This window comes from Melopsittacus undulatus, chromosome 1 (genome assembly GCF_012275295.1).
Source record: "Melopsittacus undulatus isolate bMelUnd1 chromosome 1, bMelUnd1.mat.Z, whole genome shotgun sequence".
NCBI classification, from domain to species: domain Eukaryota; kingdom Metazoa; phylum Chordata; class Aves; order Psittaciformes; family Psittaculidae; genus Melopsittacus; species Melopsittacus undulatus.
In genome coordinates, this window is record NC_047527.1 from 126,796,199 (window position 1) to 126,811,699 (window position 15,501).

Consider the following 15,501-nt stretch of genomic DNA (forward strand, 5'->3'; position numbering starts at 1 on the left):
GTTGTTCAATGAAGCTGTGAATGCTCCATCACTGGCGATGCTCAAGGCCAGGTTGGACATAGCCTTGGGTGACATGGTTTAGTGTGAGGTGTCCCTGTCCATGGCAGGGGGGTTGTAACTTTATGATCTTAAGATCCTTTCCGACCTTAACTATTCTATGACTCTATGATTTGGTGTTATTTTGGAAGCAAATTCTTAGTCCCCTCTTCATATTATATGTATTAAATATTAAGATGATTTATTTTATTAAAAATTCTGCTCATGTGTATGCTCACTTACTGCTATACATTCTAGATAAACAGATATTAATTTCATAATTAAAAGTAATCTTGTGTAAATACCCTGCAGGCCTCAATGAATCAAACACATACTGTGTGTCAGGCCTCCCACTGTCTTCAAGTGGAATGTACTGGCTGGATAATTAGATAGTACATATTTTTTAACCTTATTTGCATGCATATTATATCTTTTGCACACTGACAAGCAGCAGTAACAACAAAAGTCAGATTACCACAGGGAATTCCCACAAAGAAGTCTTCATTTCTTATAATTTGCAGCCTAAATTAAAATAATTTGATCTTTGACAAGGATGAAATGTCAAGCAGAAGGGGGTCCTCTACAAGCCACGGCCTGTGGCTTCTGAAATCTGCCTAATTTATGTCAGTCACTTCTTAATACATATTTAAGTATTACACGAAAAAGATGATAAATATGCAATCTGACACCTTTGGTATTTCCCTGCTGTTAATTTATAAAGGTCTGGCGTCCCCCAAACTGACTGGAATTATTTAAATAAAAGAAGAATTGTGAAATAGTATGGAGCAGGGTCTGGCTTCCATTTTCACTCAATATTGAACACAGCAGGTAGTAGACTAAGACAATTATTTGACTAGGCCTCAGAATCCCACAGTGACAAGGAACTTTCTGAATTAGTAAAGGAGGATTTCTTTTGTTCATACACAGACAAGAAGTTTGCGCTACAGGTAGCTCTGTGTTGTCCTAACACATTCATATGCTACAACAACAAAACACAGATGTGTTCTGCTTTTCTTTTCCTTTCCTTTTTTTTTTTATTTTTTATTTTTATTTCAAGTAAAGCAATAATGCTGCTAAAAATAAAAGCATGCTTTTAAAATGTGACGCATGCCTACCTACATTAATAATAAACACTAGTGCTTCTATTTCTTTTTCGTCTTCTTTCCTGGCCTCAGTCTGCTTTTGGGCATTGTCTTTTACACTGCTTTGATTTATCAATTATTTTCAGATCACCTTAAGAATATACATAGCCATGCCTGAAAACAGCTGAGATTAAGGCTTTGCTGTGTAACCAGGGGAAATTACAGGATGGTCTAGAAGGTGCCACTCTTGTCCCACCATGGTTTTACAGTGTTGCAGGTATGAACTATGCCATCCCCACTGGCACTGCATCCATGCTTACTCTCATAAATACCTTCACATACCTTTATTTTTTTTTTTTGATGAAGTGGAAATAAAGTATAAGTAAGCGCTCTAAACTGTAAAATCTTAAGCCTCGTTTACTGACACATTATCATTAAAAAAAAAATCCTTAATCTTGCTCTCATTTCTTTTTTTCCTCTAGAACCTGTTTCTCTACTCAACTTTTCCAATCCCAGTTTGGAAATAAAAGCATATCTTATTCTGGATAATGTAAGAATTTAGTGTCCAAACTTTGTTCTGCATCTCACACAGAAGAAAATATACAGAATGTGAGACATCAATGAAAGCCAAGCTTAATTAGGTTAGAAATCAAATGTAGGGTTGAATAAATAATTGCCCATAGAACATTAGATTGCTGTCTCCCAGCTCAGAGATACATATCCTTAATCTTCATGGGCTTTGTTCATTCAAGAGTTGGCTATAGAGTAAACGTACTCTTTCTGCATTTTATTTGAAGTGAAATGCGGTATCATACATCAAGCTCTCATTTACAGCAACGTCCCCAAGCAAAGAGCAGCAGGTTAAAAATAAGATGAAAACAGTACTACTCCAAAGTGTTTATAAAGTTCAAACAAGAAACATTAGATACAAGCATATTGCCAAGTACTGTTCATTTAGATGTAATTTACTCACTGTAAATAAATCTGTAAATAACTACCTCTTAACACTTCTTGTGTAAACATTGTGGAAACTATTTCCCCTATGCTTTTTGTTCCTATTTGTAGGACTAATGATAATGACCAGAATAGTTGCATAGAGTATAAACAAACACGGCTTACACACTGGCAATGTAATACTTCAATGGTAATAACAGTATTAGTGATATGAATTGGTAATAATTATACAACTGCTATCAGCAACATCACAAATGTGTATGCAAACCTCTTTGCTTTGGGATGTTAACATTTCAATGGTTACAATTAGATGGTTTAAGATCACAGTAAGTACTGGGCTACATAAGACTTTTGCTGGATAGAAATATTTTCTTGAGAAAGCCTGTTCTTCAATTTGTATTTAATCAAATGGTGCATTTAATTTGCGGCATATCTGAATCATATCAAACCAGGTAAGCATTTATTCAAATAACTAACAAAATATTTTTGTGGCTACATGTACTTAAATCCACATGTGTGAAGTACTGTTTTGGGAAGCAAGTTTTTTTTTTGTTTGGTTTTGTTTTTTTCTGGGTTTTTTGTTTGGTTGATTATTGGAGTTTTTAATTTTTTAATCTAAGCCCTTTGGAGCATGTTTCCACTTGAAGAAGACATAACAGCATAATGGGAAGTCTGGCATCACAGGTCTTACTGTTTCAGTCTCAGTTTTCTTTGCTGCTGTTCTACTACCACATCCATGGCCCCTTCAGATTATTTCAGACTTTGCTTTTCAGAAGGCTTTGACCAGACTCTGACAGCTCTCACCATACCTCTCCAAGTGTCTCATGCTACTATACAAATACTGCATTGACATGAGCAGTTTCTCATTGCTATTAGAAAGGAAAAGCACCCTAACCCTCTTGAGGAATTATTTAATTATTTAACTTGAATTCTCAGGTTTGTACTTTCACTCAGTGAACATTTTTAGTTTACTCATTTTTAAACATCATCCCCCCAGACAGTTTATGTAACTTAGCCACTTATTCTATCAGCCATCAAAGTAGCAGTGGCACATTATTTTAAATTCCTATTTTGTCTGTAACTATCCTGTGCCTTTTCAGTTAATGTTCAATGTATAATGGAAAGATGACCCCTTGTGCAGAGAGAAAAGTTATTTAATGAAGGGGAATGATTCCAAAAATATATATATTCTTTAACCTTTATTCAGGAAAGTAAGTACAATTTTAGGGAATTGAGTTTTAAAGGTTACAAAAACTTGGGACCTAGAAATAATAAGATTTTTTTTTTTTTTAATTTTAATCCTGCAGCAGCTCTCACTCCCTCCAACGGTCTTTCATTTTTCCATCTGACCTAGCCACTCTCCCTATTGATTTCTAATGTTACATTTCACCTCTTGACCTTGTCTACTGTATTAAGACTTCACTAATCATCAAACTGAACTTTGTTCTAGTGTGCAGGGCTACACTACAAATAGACATGATAAAAATAATATTTTGGAATAGAGGATCGAAAGGATGTGCACTCCTTTGCCTTGTTGGATTCAGGCACTTTGCACCCTTGCTCCCTGCATTTCAGCTAAACTAGTGACATTTCAAGGATAAAGGCAACAATTAGTTTCTTACTTCTATTTCTACAGATTCATGCAGCTTCTTACAGGTGGCTGAGAAAGTTTCCGAAGTGCCAAATTCAAAATACCAAAATTTGTTCTTCATTCTGAAACAAGAAAAAAAGAAAAGAAAAAAGATCTTATTCACTATCAATATGTGACAAAAGTGATCATCCTGTCTTCCATTATAAGTAATGGCAAAGGCTTGGGAACATGTGACATCCCATTTGAAATAGATGAGCTCATAATTTTCAAAGCTTAAATGTTGGTGTCAAGTTGTATGATATCCCCTAAAGGGATAACAGGAATGTGTAGAACTGACAGGTTCAAATGTACCTTTGCCTTTTCTTTTTCAGTGATTATCAGAATATTTTTTGTCACTTAACCAGTGACATGCCTCAGAAAAATGTATCGATTTTATTTCATGTCTTACACCTACTACACATTTTCTGATTCATGGTTAAAATCTCTGTCCTGCAAGCAGGGCACTTTCATCATGAAGAGTCAAGACAAAAATGTAGCTTGCCTTGTTATCTAAAGGTAAAAATAAATGCTTATTGTTCATGATGACAGATGGGATATTCAAACTAAATAAGAATTCCAGATCTAACAATCTTTAGATATTTTGCATTAGGAGACCTATATTACCAGGTAATTAACTCAGACACATTGCAAATGGGTGATGGGACCTGCATCTTGAAATTCATTAACAAATTCTACAGAAAAATAAAGCTGGCTACAATGCTAGTAAATTGCTTAGTTTATCATGACAGCAGGCAGAAATTACACTTTTTTCTTCTTAAATACATAAACACTGCACTTGTGTTTTACCAGATTTATTGCATACTGTTAAAAACAATCAGGACACCAGATTACTGTTTCAAATAAGTATGTGCAGTTTTGTTGAACTTTTATGAGTAATTATTATTTTGAAACAAAACAGGAACTAAAAAAAAAAAGACACTGAACTACAATTCATTATTCACACTTAGAAACCAGACCTGAACACAGTTCATCCACTTGCATAAACTATTCTTTGACACAGACACAGCACAGTGTACTTGGAACTTGAAAATGACTGAGTTTGCATAAGCTAGAAGTGATGCAGAGTGAAACACAGATGTAGATGACTGTCAAACATGTCAGCAAATGTACAAATCCTACCCCCTTGGTACTTATCTCCAATTACACATAACAGTCTACTTAGTAGCTCTTGAAATCTACTTAACGGTTCTTAAAGTTACAAAGGGTGAAGGGGCACTACAGCCTTGGCCTTCCCAGAAACCTGCTGGTACAAGAGCTAGCCATTTCTATTGCAATACCAGAGGTGGGTAAGGATGTCCAACCCAGCAGCCTGTACATGGTGGGGAATAGAAAAATAATAAAGTGTCACATTTCTGATGAAAAAGTTAAAGGTATTTCCAAAGACTTTTGCACAGAAAACCTTGAAATGTTTGGAAACTACTTTTTCAAAACCTGCTTTGGGATAAATGGCATATTGTCAAAAGAGGTTCAACAACCAGAAGGGCTGAGACCAGATTCACTTCTGGTGAGTAGAAGTGGTCTGATGTACACTCCTTTTACACATGCATCACACTGACATGCTGACTTGGGATTAACTGCTCTATTAATGACAACATATATGGAGAAATGAACAGTCCTTCAATTTCCAAACAAATGTGAAAAATGTCCTGAATTCCTTTTGTGTTCCTTTGGAAAATCTTGATGCAATTATTTTCCTGCTACTTTCTACACAGTAATGATGAATAATGAAAATATAATAACAATAAAGAACCCCAAACAACCTGATGTAAATACTCAGAAAAATATTTTGTCATTTCTTTCGAAAGATCAACAAGCCTTTGCATCTTTTCCTATGAGAACTTAATATTCAGTTATTTTTACTCCAAAAGCATCTTTTCTTTTTCTTTATTGAAAAGACTGCTTTAAAAGGATCACATAAACTCTTTGACTTGCATGAAGATAAAATAGATATGTTTTAGAGTCATTTGGAATATATTGTGTCAAATTTATGTATTTTTAGTTCAGCAAAACAAAACCCAGCATTGTCAGTGCACTCAAGGTTTACAAGAAAATTTAGATCTGTAAGTCAAAACCTTTCAGAATTATATGAAAGAAGATTAAGTACATCTAGCAAGTGAGGTTTTGATGGTAGATGTATTTCTTATCATTTAAATATACCCTATGTGATTCTATTAAGCAAAAAAATGTAGTCTTGTGGGCCTGTCCTCCCTTCTCTAGCTGACTATACCTCTGTTTTAAGGATAGAAAGACAATCTATTTAACAGCTTTACCAGCATAAAGTTAGACATAGTGATGAACAATTTATTCTTCATTTCCAAAAGGATTTACCAACTCCTTTTACCAGCCATGAAAAAGATCAGAGTGCATGTTTTTAATCAAATGCACTATATTTTTATTGAACACTAAATTGTATTAGAACTTTTACTATACATCCTAAGTCAAAAGTAAAAAAAAACAATTACACTAAAATCTCCATAAGCAATACCAATCTTATAATAAATAATCTAATTTTTCTATAATAAAAAAATCTCTGAATTTGTGTCTTCCAGTTGCATTCCTGCATTCCCATTTCAAACAATTAAAGTTTATATGCTTATCAAGAAAGCAGCAAATAGTAGGAGAGTCCATTTAGAAGATTAATGAACTATTCTGATGGCCTTTCTAATTTCTTTCACAACAATATATTTTAGATATGTTAACAACTACATATTTACTGACAATTTTGTAATGTTAAAACTGTAAGAAACTGAATAGTGGGCTGCTGTCAAATCTATTTTCTCTCTCTCCTAGAGGAGATGATAATGTAGACTTTTTCCAATTTTAATAAGAGATGACCAAAATAAAGATGAAGTCTGTTTCAGTTTAAAAAAAAAAAAGTATTATACAGTAGCCCCTTTCTTTACCAAACTGGTTTTGTTGGAATAGGAAAGGGAATAGATTATTTTATAGGAAAAGATTTTTGCATATGCTTCAAAGTGCACAGCTAAACTCTTAAACAACTTTGTGTTTGAAAATACAATATAAATAAAACATCAGTCATGATTAAAGGCTGACCTATCTAATCTTGCTATTGGATTAGAGTATGTCAAAATATATACAGCCTATGGATGCAGGAATGACAAACAAAACTGCAATTCAAGAGCCTACACAACTTTTGTGCTGGAGGTGTATACCCTGAAGTACTGGTCAATTTTCTGGTAAGTGGAGAGATCTTAAACAGGGATGACAAAAATGGCAAGACAGTACGAGAAGGCTAACACCGCCATTTCTTGCAGTGTTTCTATACCATGGATAAATATCAGACTTAGAAACTTTGATATGTTTCTTGGAAAAGTTCAGATTAATATTTGGTAATCAAGGCAAAATTATCAAAATAGTCTGTGATATGGGTTTGCTCCATTATCAGTTAATCAGAAACCCCCCTACTGCTAAAACTATTTTATATAACCTTTCTGATTAAGCAATTACAAGGCATGTCATTGAAAAATTGTCCTGTATCTAAATATGGAAATAGTAAATACTTTATTCTACACCTGAAGAGCATCTATACTTCACTGCAGTATGCACACTCTGTCAGAACATGCATAACAATAGACCAGCTGTAGGCTGCTAATAAAAGTTCATGATAATAAAAGAGAAGTATCTTTAAACTTAAGAAACAAATTTATATTCTAGTGTTAAGGGTCTACAGCTGGGGCAAGAGCTTATTATTATGTTTGTAAATTTGTCACGCTTTCCACCACATTCTATTTACACTTCTTGTATTTACTATTTATATGTATTATATTTATTTCCAATTTAATTATGCAGTCTCAAGCTTTGGTGACTTGAGCTAAAAATTTCTACATCAGGAAATTTCTGACTACAATCTTAATAAAATTTCAGCTGAAATATTTTGACCATTTCTTAAAATGACTGGAGAAAAACATGTATATTTGCTCTTATTAATTGTGTTTGACACATACACTCTGAACTGTTTAATACAGCTATCCTTTCAGAGCAGAGATTTTAAATTTAGTACAAGGATGGCCTTGCATCAAGAATATGGCTCTGGCCATCTGTGTGAAAATACATAAAGAATCTAACTATATTTTGATCACTTGAAAATATACTCTGGGAATGATTTCTTTCCAATATTCTCATACGGCAGGGAAAGAACATTTTTTTTTGTCTCTAGCTCTGTCATCTTTTATCCTTTAATCTATATAGAGATTTTTACCCCTGACACTACCACAATTCTTAATTTTTCTAAGGTAAATTCCTTGAAAAGTCTACTGCCAGGCAGTAATCTTTACCATAAATCCATGCAAGAATTCTGATGGACAGGCAGTACTCAGTTTCCCCTATAAACTATAGTGTTCTCCAAAATATAATCCCTAAGGACTGCTTTCTAAAAACATTTTTTCTTTTTTTAAAGCTATTTCAATTATGTTGCAGGAGTACTGTTGGTTTGTGAGTATCAAGTATTTAAAAGGAACAGGTCATTGTGTCTCCCTTTTTCCCCTTGTTCACTCTTTTGTCCTTTGTTCCAAGGAAACATGGAATAATGTGTAGAACCATCTCTGCAGGGAAACCAAAAATACCAGAGAAGTGTGAGGAAATGGAGGTTTGAGACACAGGTGTATTTCCATAGAGCAGAAACCATTTAGATTCCAAGGGGAGAACACGGTTGACAAGCATATGTGAAAAAAAAAAGAGAGATCATCATCAAGGAAAATTGAGAAATCAAGAAAGAGAAGAAGTAGAAAAAGATGGGAACCTAATTTAGAAATTCACTGAAGTTCTGAAAATGCTGAAAGAAGAATGATGATCAAATAGAGAAGGGAAGAAAAAGAAAATAATCCTAGAGGAGACCCAAGTAAAACCACATATTTCTGAAGTTTGAAATTACATATAACAAGGTCTAAAAAGGAAACTGGCAGTATAGGAAATACCATGCTGGGCAGAAAAGCTGAACATCTGTTCCAATATGCTGTCACTGACAGTGGTTAGCGTACCCAAGACTTTGGAGAATAAGGTAAAACTCCATGTAGTATACAGCTGGGAATAATCTAGCTCTAAGAAGGGTTTATTATTATTTATGATTATATTAAATTGAAAGAGGGTACATTTAGATTAAACATAAGGAAGGTTTTTTTCACAATGAGGGTGGTGAGGCCCTGGCATGGGTTGCCCAGAAAAGTTGTGGCTGCCCCATCCCTGGCAGTGTTCAAGGCCAGGTTGGATGGAGCTTTGAGCAACCTGGTCTAGTGGAAGGTGTTCCTGCCCATGACAAGGGGCTTTAAGGTCACTTCCAATCTAAACCATTCTGATTTTAATTCAGACAGTTTGTGACCATTTACACCATGAAGCAACTAAAAAAAAAAAAAAAAGAAAAAAGGAAACAAATAAGAAAACCCAAACCAAAACAACCCAAGCAAAGATCAGCCAAACTCATGATAGCAAATACCTTTACAAAAAAAACAAAACAAACAGTTAATCCATGGCTATGTGTATTAGAGCTTGGAATCTTGTACTGCATTAAGAAAACCCCCAGCAACATAGAAACCTTAGTGCTGCTTCTTGATGTATGGGGAAAAAAAGCCTGTATGGAAAAAAAAAGCTTTCTAAGGTATATCTGAAATTGCTGTTTTTGTTTTATTGAGTCCCAGCCTGGGAGACATACCTTCAACAGCAAGCAAAACAAAATTTACAGCAGATTGTATGTCATGGTGATTGTACTTTGTATTCCTGGTAATAAAATGTGCTGATACATTGGATTTTATCTAATTAAATACATATTCAATGTCTGATAAAATAAATAAAACTTCAGTTGCTAAAAAATATTGCAATGCTTCATACAATTCAATATAAAGAATATTCTTATCAAGTCCTATCCTCACAGAAGTTTTCAACAGACAACATATTTTCCATCTTTTCTTACTGTTCATAAATCTATTATCTAGGTAATTTTATACTTGGGTAAAAATGATTTCATTGTAGCACATAATATATATTAATAAGAATGTATGACTTTTTCTAATGTTCTTTTTTCTTTCCACTTCTGTGGAACTTAACAATCATATAATTCCTGTTCTGCTTTATAATGAATCATACGCAAAGGTAAGGAAATAGGCAGTGGAGATGCACATGCATAAGAGATTTATGTGTGACTGGCATGATTTTAATAGAGACATCTCTGTCAATTTTTTTTCTTTTCCCATTACCACCTGTACTTATGGCAAGTCTGTTAATCTCTTACAGCACATTGCATAAGCAGAGATTGTATAGATAAGTGCAGAGAAGTTAACATCCTGAAAGAACAGTTTCAGTTTTACACAATAAATAAGATTTTCACATTATGATACCACCCATACCACCTACAAACCTGTGTTTTACTCCTTTTTCTCTCATGTTTTATAATACTTTTGCACTGCAGGTTGCATTTCTGTATGCAGTTGGTCTGCAGTCTCCACTGTTCACCTGCCTGCCCCACCTCTCCACCTCTCTGACCAATTTTCTCCGAACAGTCTGCAGCTGTAACTACCATACTTACCCCTTGCCTGTTCAGTTCCAGTTCTGCTTTCAGCTGTGCTCTCACATCTGTCCAAGAACCCACCCCAGACACCTTGTTCACTCTGACCAATTTCAGCAATGAATACAAATCATGGAGAGCTGCAAAAAGGCCCTGCAGTACTGAGTGACTGTGGTATAAAAACACAGATGACTTGTAATGTGGATAAATATAGAGTGATGCATTGAGGAAAACAAAACAAAACAAAATCTTAATTTTACAAAAAGTGATGAGTTCTCAGAGACAGAATCCTGGATTTACAATAGCTGAATGAGGTTCTGGATAAGTTCTGAACAGCCTTTGCAAGAATTGTGCTGTGATGCTGAATAATACGTGTAGTTTTCCTCTCCCGAAAGAGGATATGGGGGAGGTGTAAGGAGTGGGAGGGAGAAGAGGTGGAAGAAAGAAAAAACAAAAAAAAGACTATATTAGAACTGGAAAAAATATGGAGAGAAAAAATGGGGGCAATCAAAATGTTGAATACCTTTTGAATTCTTCAACCTAGAAAAGTGATAAATGAGAGAGATATATTAGAGTTCTATAAAATCATGCATGCTATGGGGGAGAATGAATAGTGTATTCACTGTCTCTCCCAAGAAAAAGATAAGACAGATGATAAAGACCTAGGAGGCAGCAGATACAACAAAAGGTTTCTTTACACAGCATGCAATCAAGATGCTAAACTCTTTGCGAGAGAATGCTAAAAGTTTACATCAGTTCAAAAATTACTTGACAGATTAATGGAAGAAATAGCCACAGAACTCCCCTAACAAAAGCACCACAAATATGGAAATACATTATAAGTTACCCAATTTTTCCCAGACTTACTGGCAGATGGTACTGGAGAAAGAGCACCTGACTAGGTATCCTTCTGGATAGGTATTTTTCTGTCCTTAAGTTTCTCGTCCCAGGCAGATTTCCTCATTTATCTTACTATCTCTGCTGGATTATCTATTTCTCCTCAATAAGTATCTTGCCACCTATTAACCACTTCTTATCTCAGGCTAATTTCATTTGGGTTGAAATACTTGTACAGACAGTCCAGTTTTGAGTATCAGTGAGCTGACATACTGCAGAAAGGTACTGATGTTCCCAAACACCATCTATCATCTGTGTATTCAAAGACAAAAGGTGCAACAAAGTCACTGGATGTCTGTGCACTGTTTCCTGATTTTGCAGGGTTACTGATCAGAATGTAATTGTCTAGGTTTTTGAGAGAATCAGCATCCAGATTGTAAGTGTTCCACCTGCTAGGGGTACCAGAAAAAAAAACAAGAGCAAATCCAGGATGATATTCATATCCATAATCCACATTCTTCACTTATTAGCTACGAAACCTGTTCTTGTTGGGTTAACTATGATGCCTTTCTCACATACCCTCCTTAAAATGCAGACTGGAATGGAGAAAAGCCTTCTTCTAACATCTATGGAGAGAAGAATCTTATCCTAAAAATACAAATAAAAATATCCATATTGAAATATTAACAACACACTTCAGTAATTTTAAGAGCCTCATATTAGGTGCTAGGTACTATAATTCAGGAAGAACTCAGTGACTTTTGAGCTGTGTCTCAGACTGTACTATTTTGTGCCAGGATGCAACAGGATGTTAATGAGAAAAAAGAGATAATAAAGCTTCTCTTAGAGTTACATAGAAGTGGCACACTCAGCTGAGAAAAAGTACAGGAAGTTAACCTACAGCACCTCATATAAAACACAGCTATTATAAAACAGTGTGATACCTGACTTGTAGAGTTTACAAGATATTCCTCCATGTAAGAGGGTACTGTTTCTAATCTGTGATAGAAATATCTGTTTTAAATAGGAATTATGACAATTGCTTTTGAATATATTGTGCCTTAACAAGTTTTTCGTAAGATCAAAAAAAACACAGTTTAGTTTCTATAAACGTTTACTTCAAAAGTATCTTCATTTTGTCTGTGACTTTATATGTTAATTTGCTCCACTAAATGAACATTCCTGTAACAGTTCTTCAATCCTTTGTGTCTATTCCCCAACTTGAAAAAATTATTTATTTTTATCCTCATATTTCTCCTCAGTTTCTTTCCCAAACTCCACAGTCTTGGAAGCAGATGCTGAGGCACCAATGACTCATTAATCTGAAGAGGGTTTTTATCATGAACAAAAATAAAGCTTATAAACAGTTCCACATTTACCAGTCTTGGTCATATTAGAGAACCAACAAAGCTCCTTTTTTCTTTAAAAAAAAAAAGAAATAGAGAAAGAATAAGCCCTCTCTGTATATAACAGACCTCAGAGCAATATCTCAGAGCAAGGTCACAGACCTTCACATTTCATCTTTAAATTATGTTAGACGAATAAAACAATTTTCCTTCCCCTTACCCACTAATATGGATATATAAAAGCAGATATGACACTGAGTAGTATTTAAATTAATGAGGCAATTGGTAAGGCAGTTCAGAGGTTCAGTGACAGGTTTACAAGGAGAAACTTCTCACTGGCTGCTGCACAATTGTGGCACTCTTTTGGAAGACAAACAAACATGAACCTGTTTTGTTTTCCTGTAATGCAGGTGATTACATGTAATTAATGTTTTTCTCTACCCAATATTTTAACTTCAAATGAAAAACTAAAGGGTCTCAATACTGCTATTCAACTTTTGCCAAAAAATCCTTACATTCCCTTAAAATACTTGGAACACCATGCTTTATACCATTCCCAAATAGAACACAATTAGGAGACTAAGGAAAAAAAAATCCAAAACAAAACAAAAAGATCCTGAAGTAATCAAATGTTGTAAGGGAAACAATGAGCAGCTCTTCTATGAATACACAGGGGAAACATCAGACTCCGTGTAGGAGAAAATCTTTGACAAAATCTTTTTTCCCTAGGATCCCTGAAGAAATATTTAAATCTGACAGGACTGGGGCCAGAGTCTGTCTGTCTGACAGGGAATCACAGGACTTTAAAGTGTTGTCTAGTTTTTTTTTTTTTTTTTTTTACTTAAAGCACAGATTTATGAGTTTTTGAAGCCTCACACATTTCAAGCTTCACTGCCTCCTGATTCCATCCTTATGAGAAGACCACTTCCAAGAATGGAAGTAGCTTACCTGGAATTCAGCTTGACGCCATGCTTTGGCATGTCAATACTACTACGAAGTAGACAGTTGCATTCCCATTGAAGACAAAAGACATCGACTCAGTGGAACTGAAGGTGTGATTCACCAGGCATGAGTAAGGAGAATTGCTCTCCAGGCTTCATTAAGAATAATAACTGCCTCTCCACTGGGGGTGGAAATGATCTTAAGGTCCTTTCCAACCCTAACTATTCCATGATTATACCTAGCTCATGTGTACACGGACACCTTTTGAGTCCTTCGTTGAGCTGGCTAATCTGAAACTGAACATCTGTCTGGTTTCAAAACACTCCTAGACGGAATCCCATCCCCCCAAACCCTACAAAATGAGTGAAATCTCATTATTGCTTATTTTACTTGCTAAGAGAGAGTTTAAATCCCATATCCTTACAAGTATTTAGGTGGGAAAAGGCATCTAAGCATCCTTTCATCTAAGGCTTTTAGTGATTTACCACTAAAAGCAAGACTTTTCTAAACTTACCAGAAGAGTCCAACATCTGGAACCCAGTCCATCTGTGGTCTCTGTAGCACCTTAAATGCAAATCCAAAAGGCAACATAAAATGTCCCTCCTCCTTAGTCTCATCAGATGAAACATGTGAGCCAAGTTTCATTCTCTTTGTGAAACAGAAGTTCACAGTTACTAAATAACACTACATTCCCTTCTATTTTGCAGGGTAGGATGGGATGAGTTTTGCTTCTAAAAGGCCACTGATATTTTAGAAACCTGAAAATATTACAATTAATGCTATACTTGTGAGTTTATATTTTTAGGCAACATTTGAAAACTGAACACAGTCATCAGCTGTGCTTAAAAATGCTGTTCCGCAAATGTGCAGAGACTTCAGAATGCATTTTTAGTGTGACAGAAGGTCTTAGCAGAAATCAGGACATAGCATTGAAAATGCAAATGGTAGCTGTATAAATAATAAATTCTGTAACTACTTACCACCTCACCCTTTAAAACACAAAGTCAGAAAACTTACTACACTGAACAGCACCTAACAGGATGAGGAAGGCTGCCAGGCAGATAGTAAAGCTAAGAACAGTGTAGTGGTTTTGCTCCTCTCTAGAAAGCCATGTGACCAAGAGTCATTCCACCAAAAGTCTTGTTGAATTATCAGCAAATAACTGCATGCCATTGTTTCATTTATTGGGAAGTTGCAGTTAGAACACTTATTTTTTAATCCCTGTACTCCACTACAATTTAAAATATATGCAATCATGAAGAAAATCATTAATTTTAAAAGGCATACTTAAAATAAATCTGTATACTAGTTCCCTATGTGTCTTCTATGGAACGTGCTAGTGATTACATGTATTCCACTTTGGGGAAGTCTACAGATACAGATCCTTCTTACAAGTATATACACAAATACCACTTCAAGAAATCTTCTGCCTTTCTAAAGTCTGGATAATCATAAGCTACAGGAATGATATATTTACCACCAATGCTTAGTAAGATTCTTTTCTGTGGCCAGAAAATTGGTAAGGAACCACCTTTTACAGGTTATAATTCTAAGTTATCAAATAAGCCTAGTAATTAGACCTGTGCTTCTACCTAAGTCATATTTGTCTTGTTCAGTGCCTCTGGCTTTGCTTCTTATACTGCAGCTCTATATTGCATTTCTAATCATTATTTCACCCCAGCTTTTTAAAATCTCTCACAGCTCCATGCTACCAGCTGTTGCTTCTTTCCTAATGTACTTTACTTGCAAGGAAAAAAAAACAAGCCCCAAAACATTCCCCACTAATTTAGATTTCTTTGAACCTTATTCTTACTGCTTTTCAGCTCCTGAGACAAATGGAAGCAATAATTCTTTGCTTTAAAGACAGTAATATTTTAAGACTTAAACTTGATAAGGAAATCAAACATGGTCAATGAAGATACTGTCATTTGGAGGCATTGATCTGATTTCTTAGAATTTGCAGAATTTCAAAGACTGCTTGACTTGAAAATTGCAGCAGTGTAACCAATTTTCTAAGCTTAAACAAGTACAGATTATTTGGTGTATGCTATTAAACTAAAAAATGGAAATAAAAGGAGCTATATACAGATAAAATGAAGCAGTTAATGCTTACAGAATTGGGACTCTATTTCAGTATAA

At 34.9% G+C, this 15,501-nt stretch overlaps 1 protein-coding gene across 3 annotated transcripts in view; it reads right to left on the minus strand.

Annotated features, from left to right (window-relative positions):
• The window catches only part of DGKB (diacylglycerol kinase beta), a 354,661-nt gene that overhangs the window by 81,525 nt on the left and 257,635 nt on the right, over positions 1 to 15,501 (minus strand). For all 3 annotated transcript variants that reach the window (XM_034062188.1, XM_034062182.1, XM_031052464.2), the window contains one exon: positions 3,695 to 3,785. In XM_034062188.1, the coding sequence (XP_033918079.1) occupies positions 3,695 to 3,785 (91 nt within the window). The remainder of the gene's footprint in view (positions 1 to 3,694; positions 3,786 to 15,501) is intronic.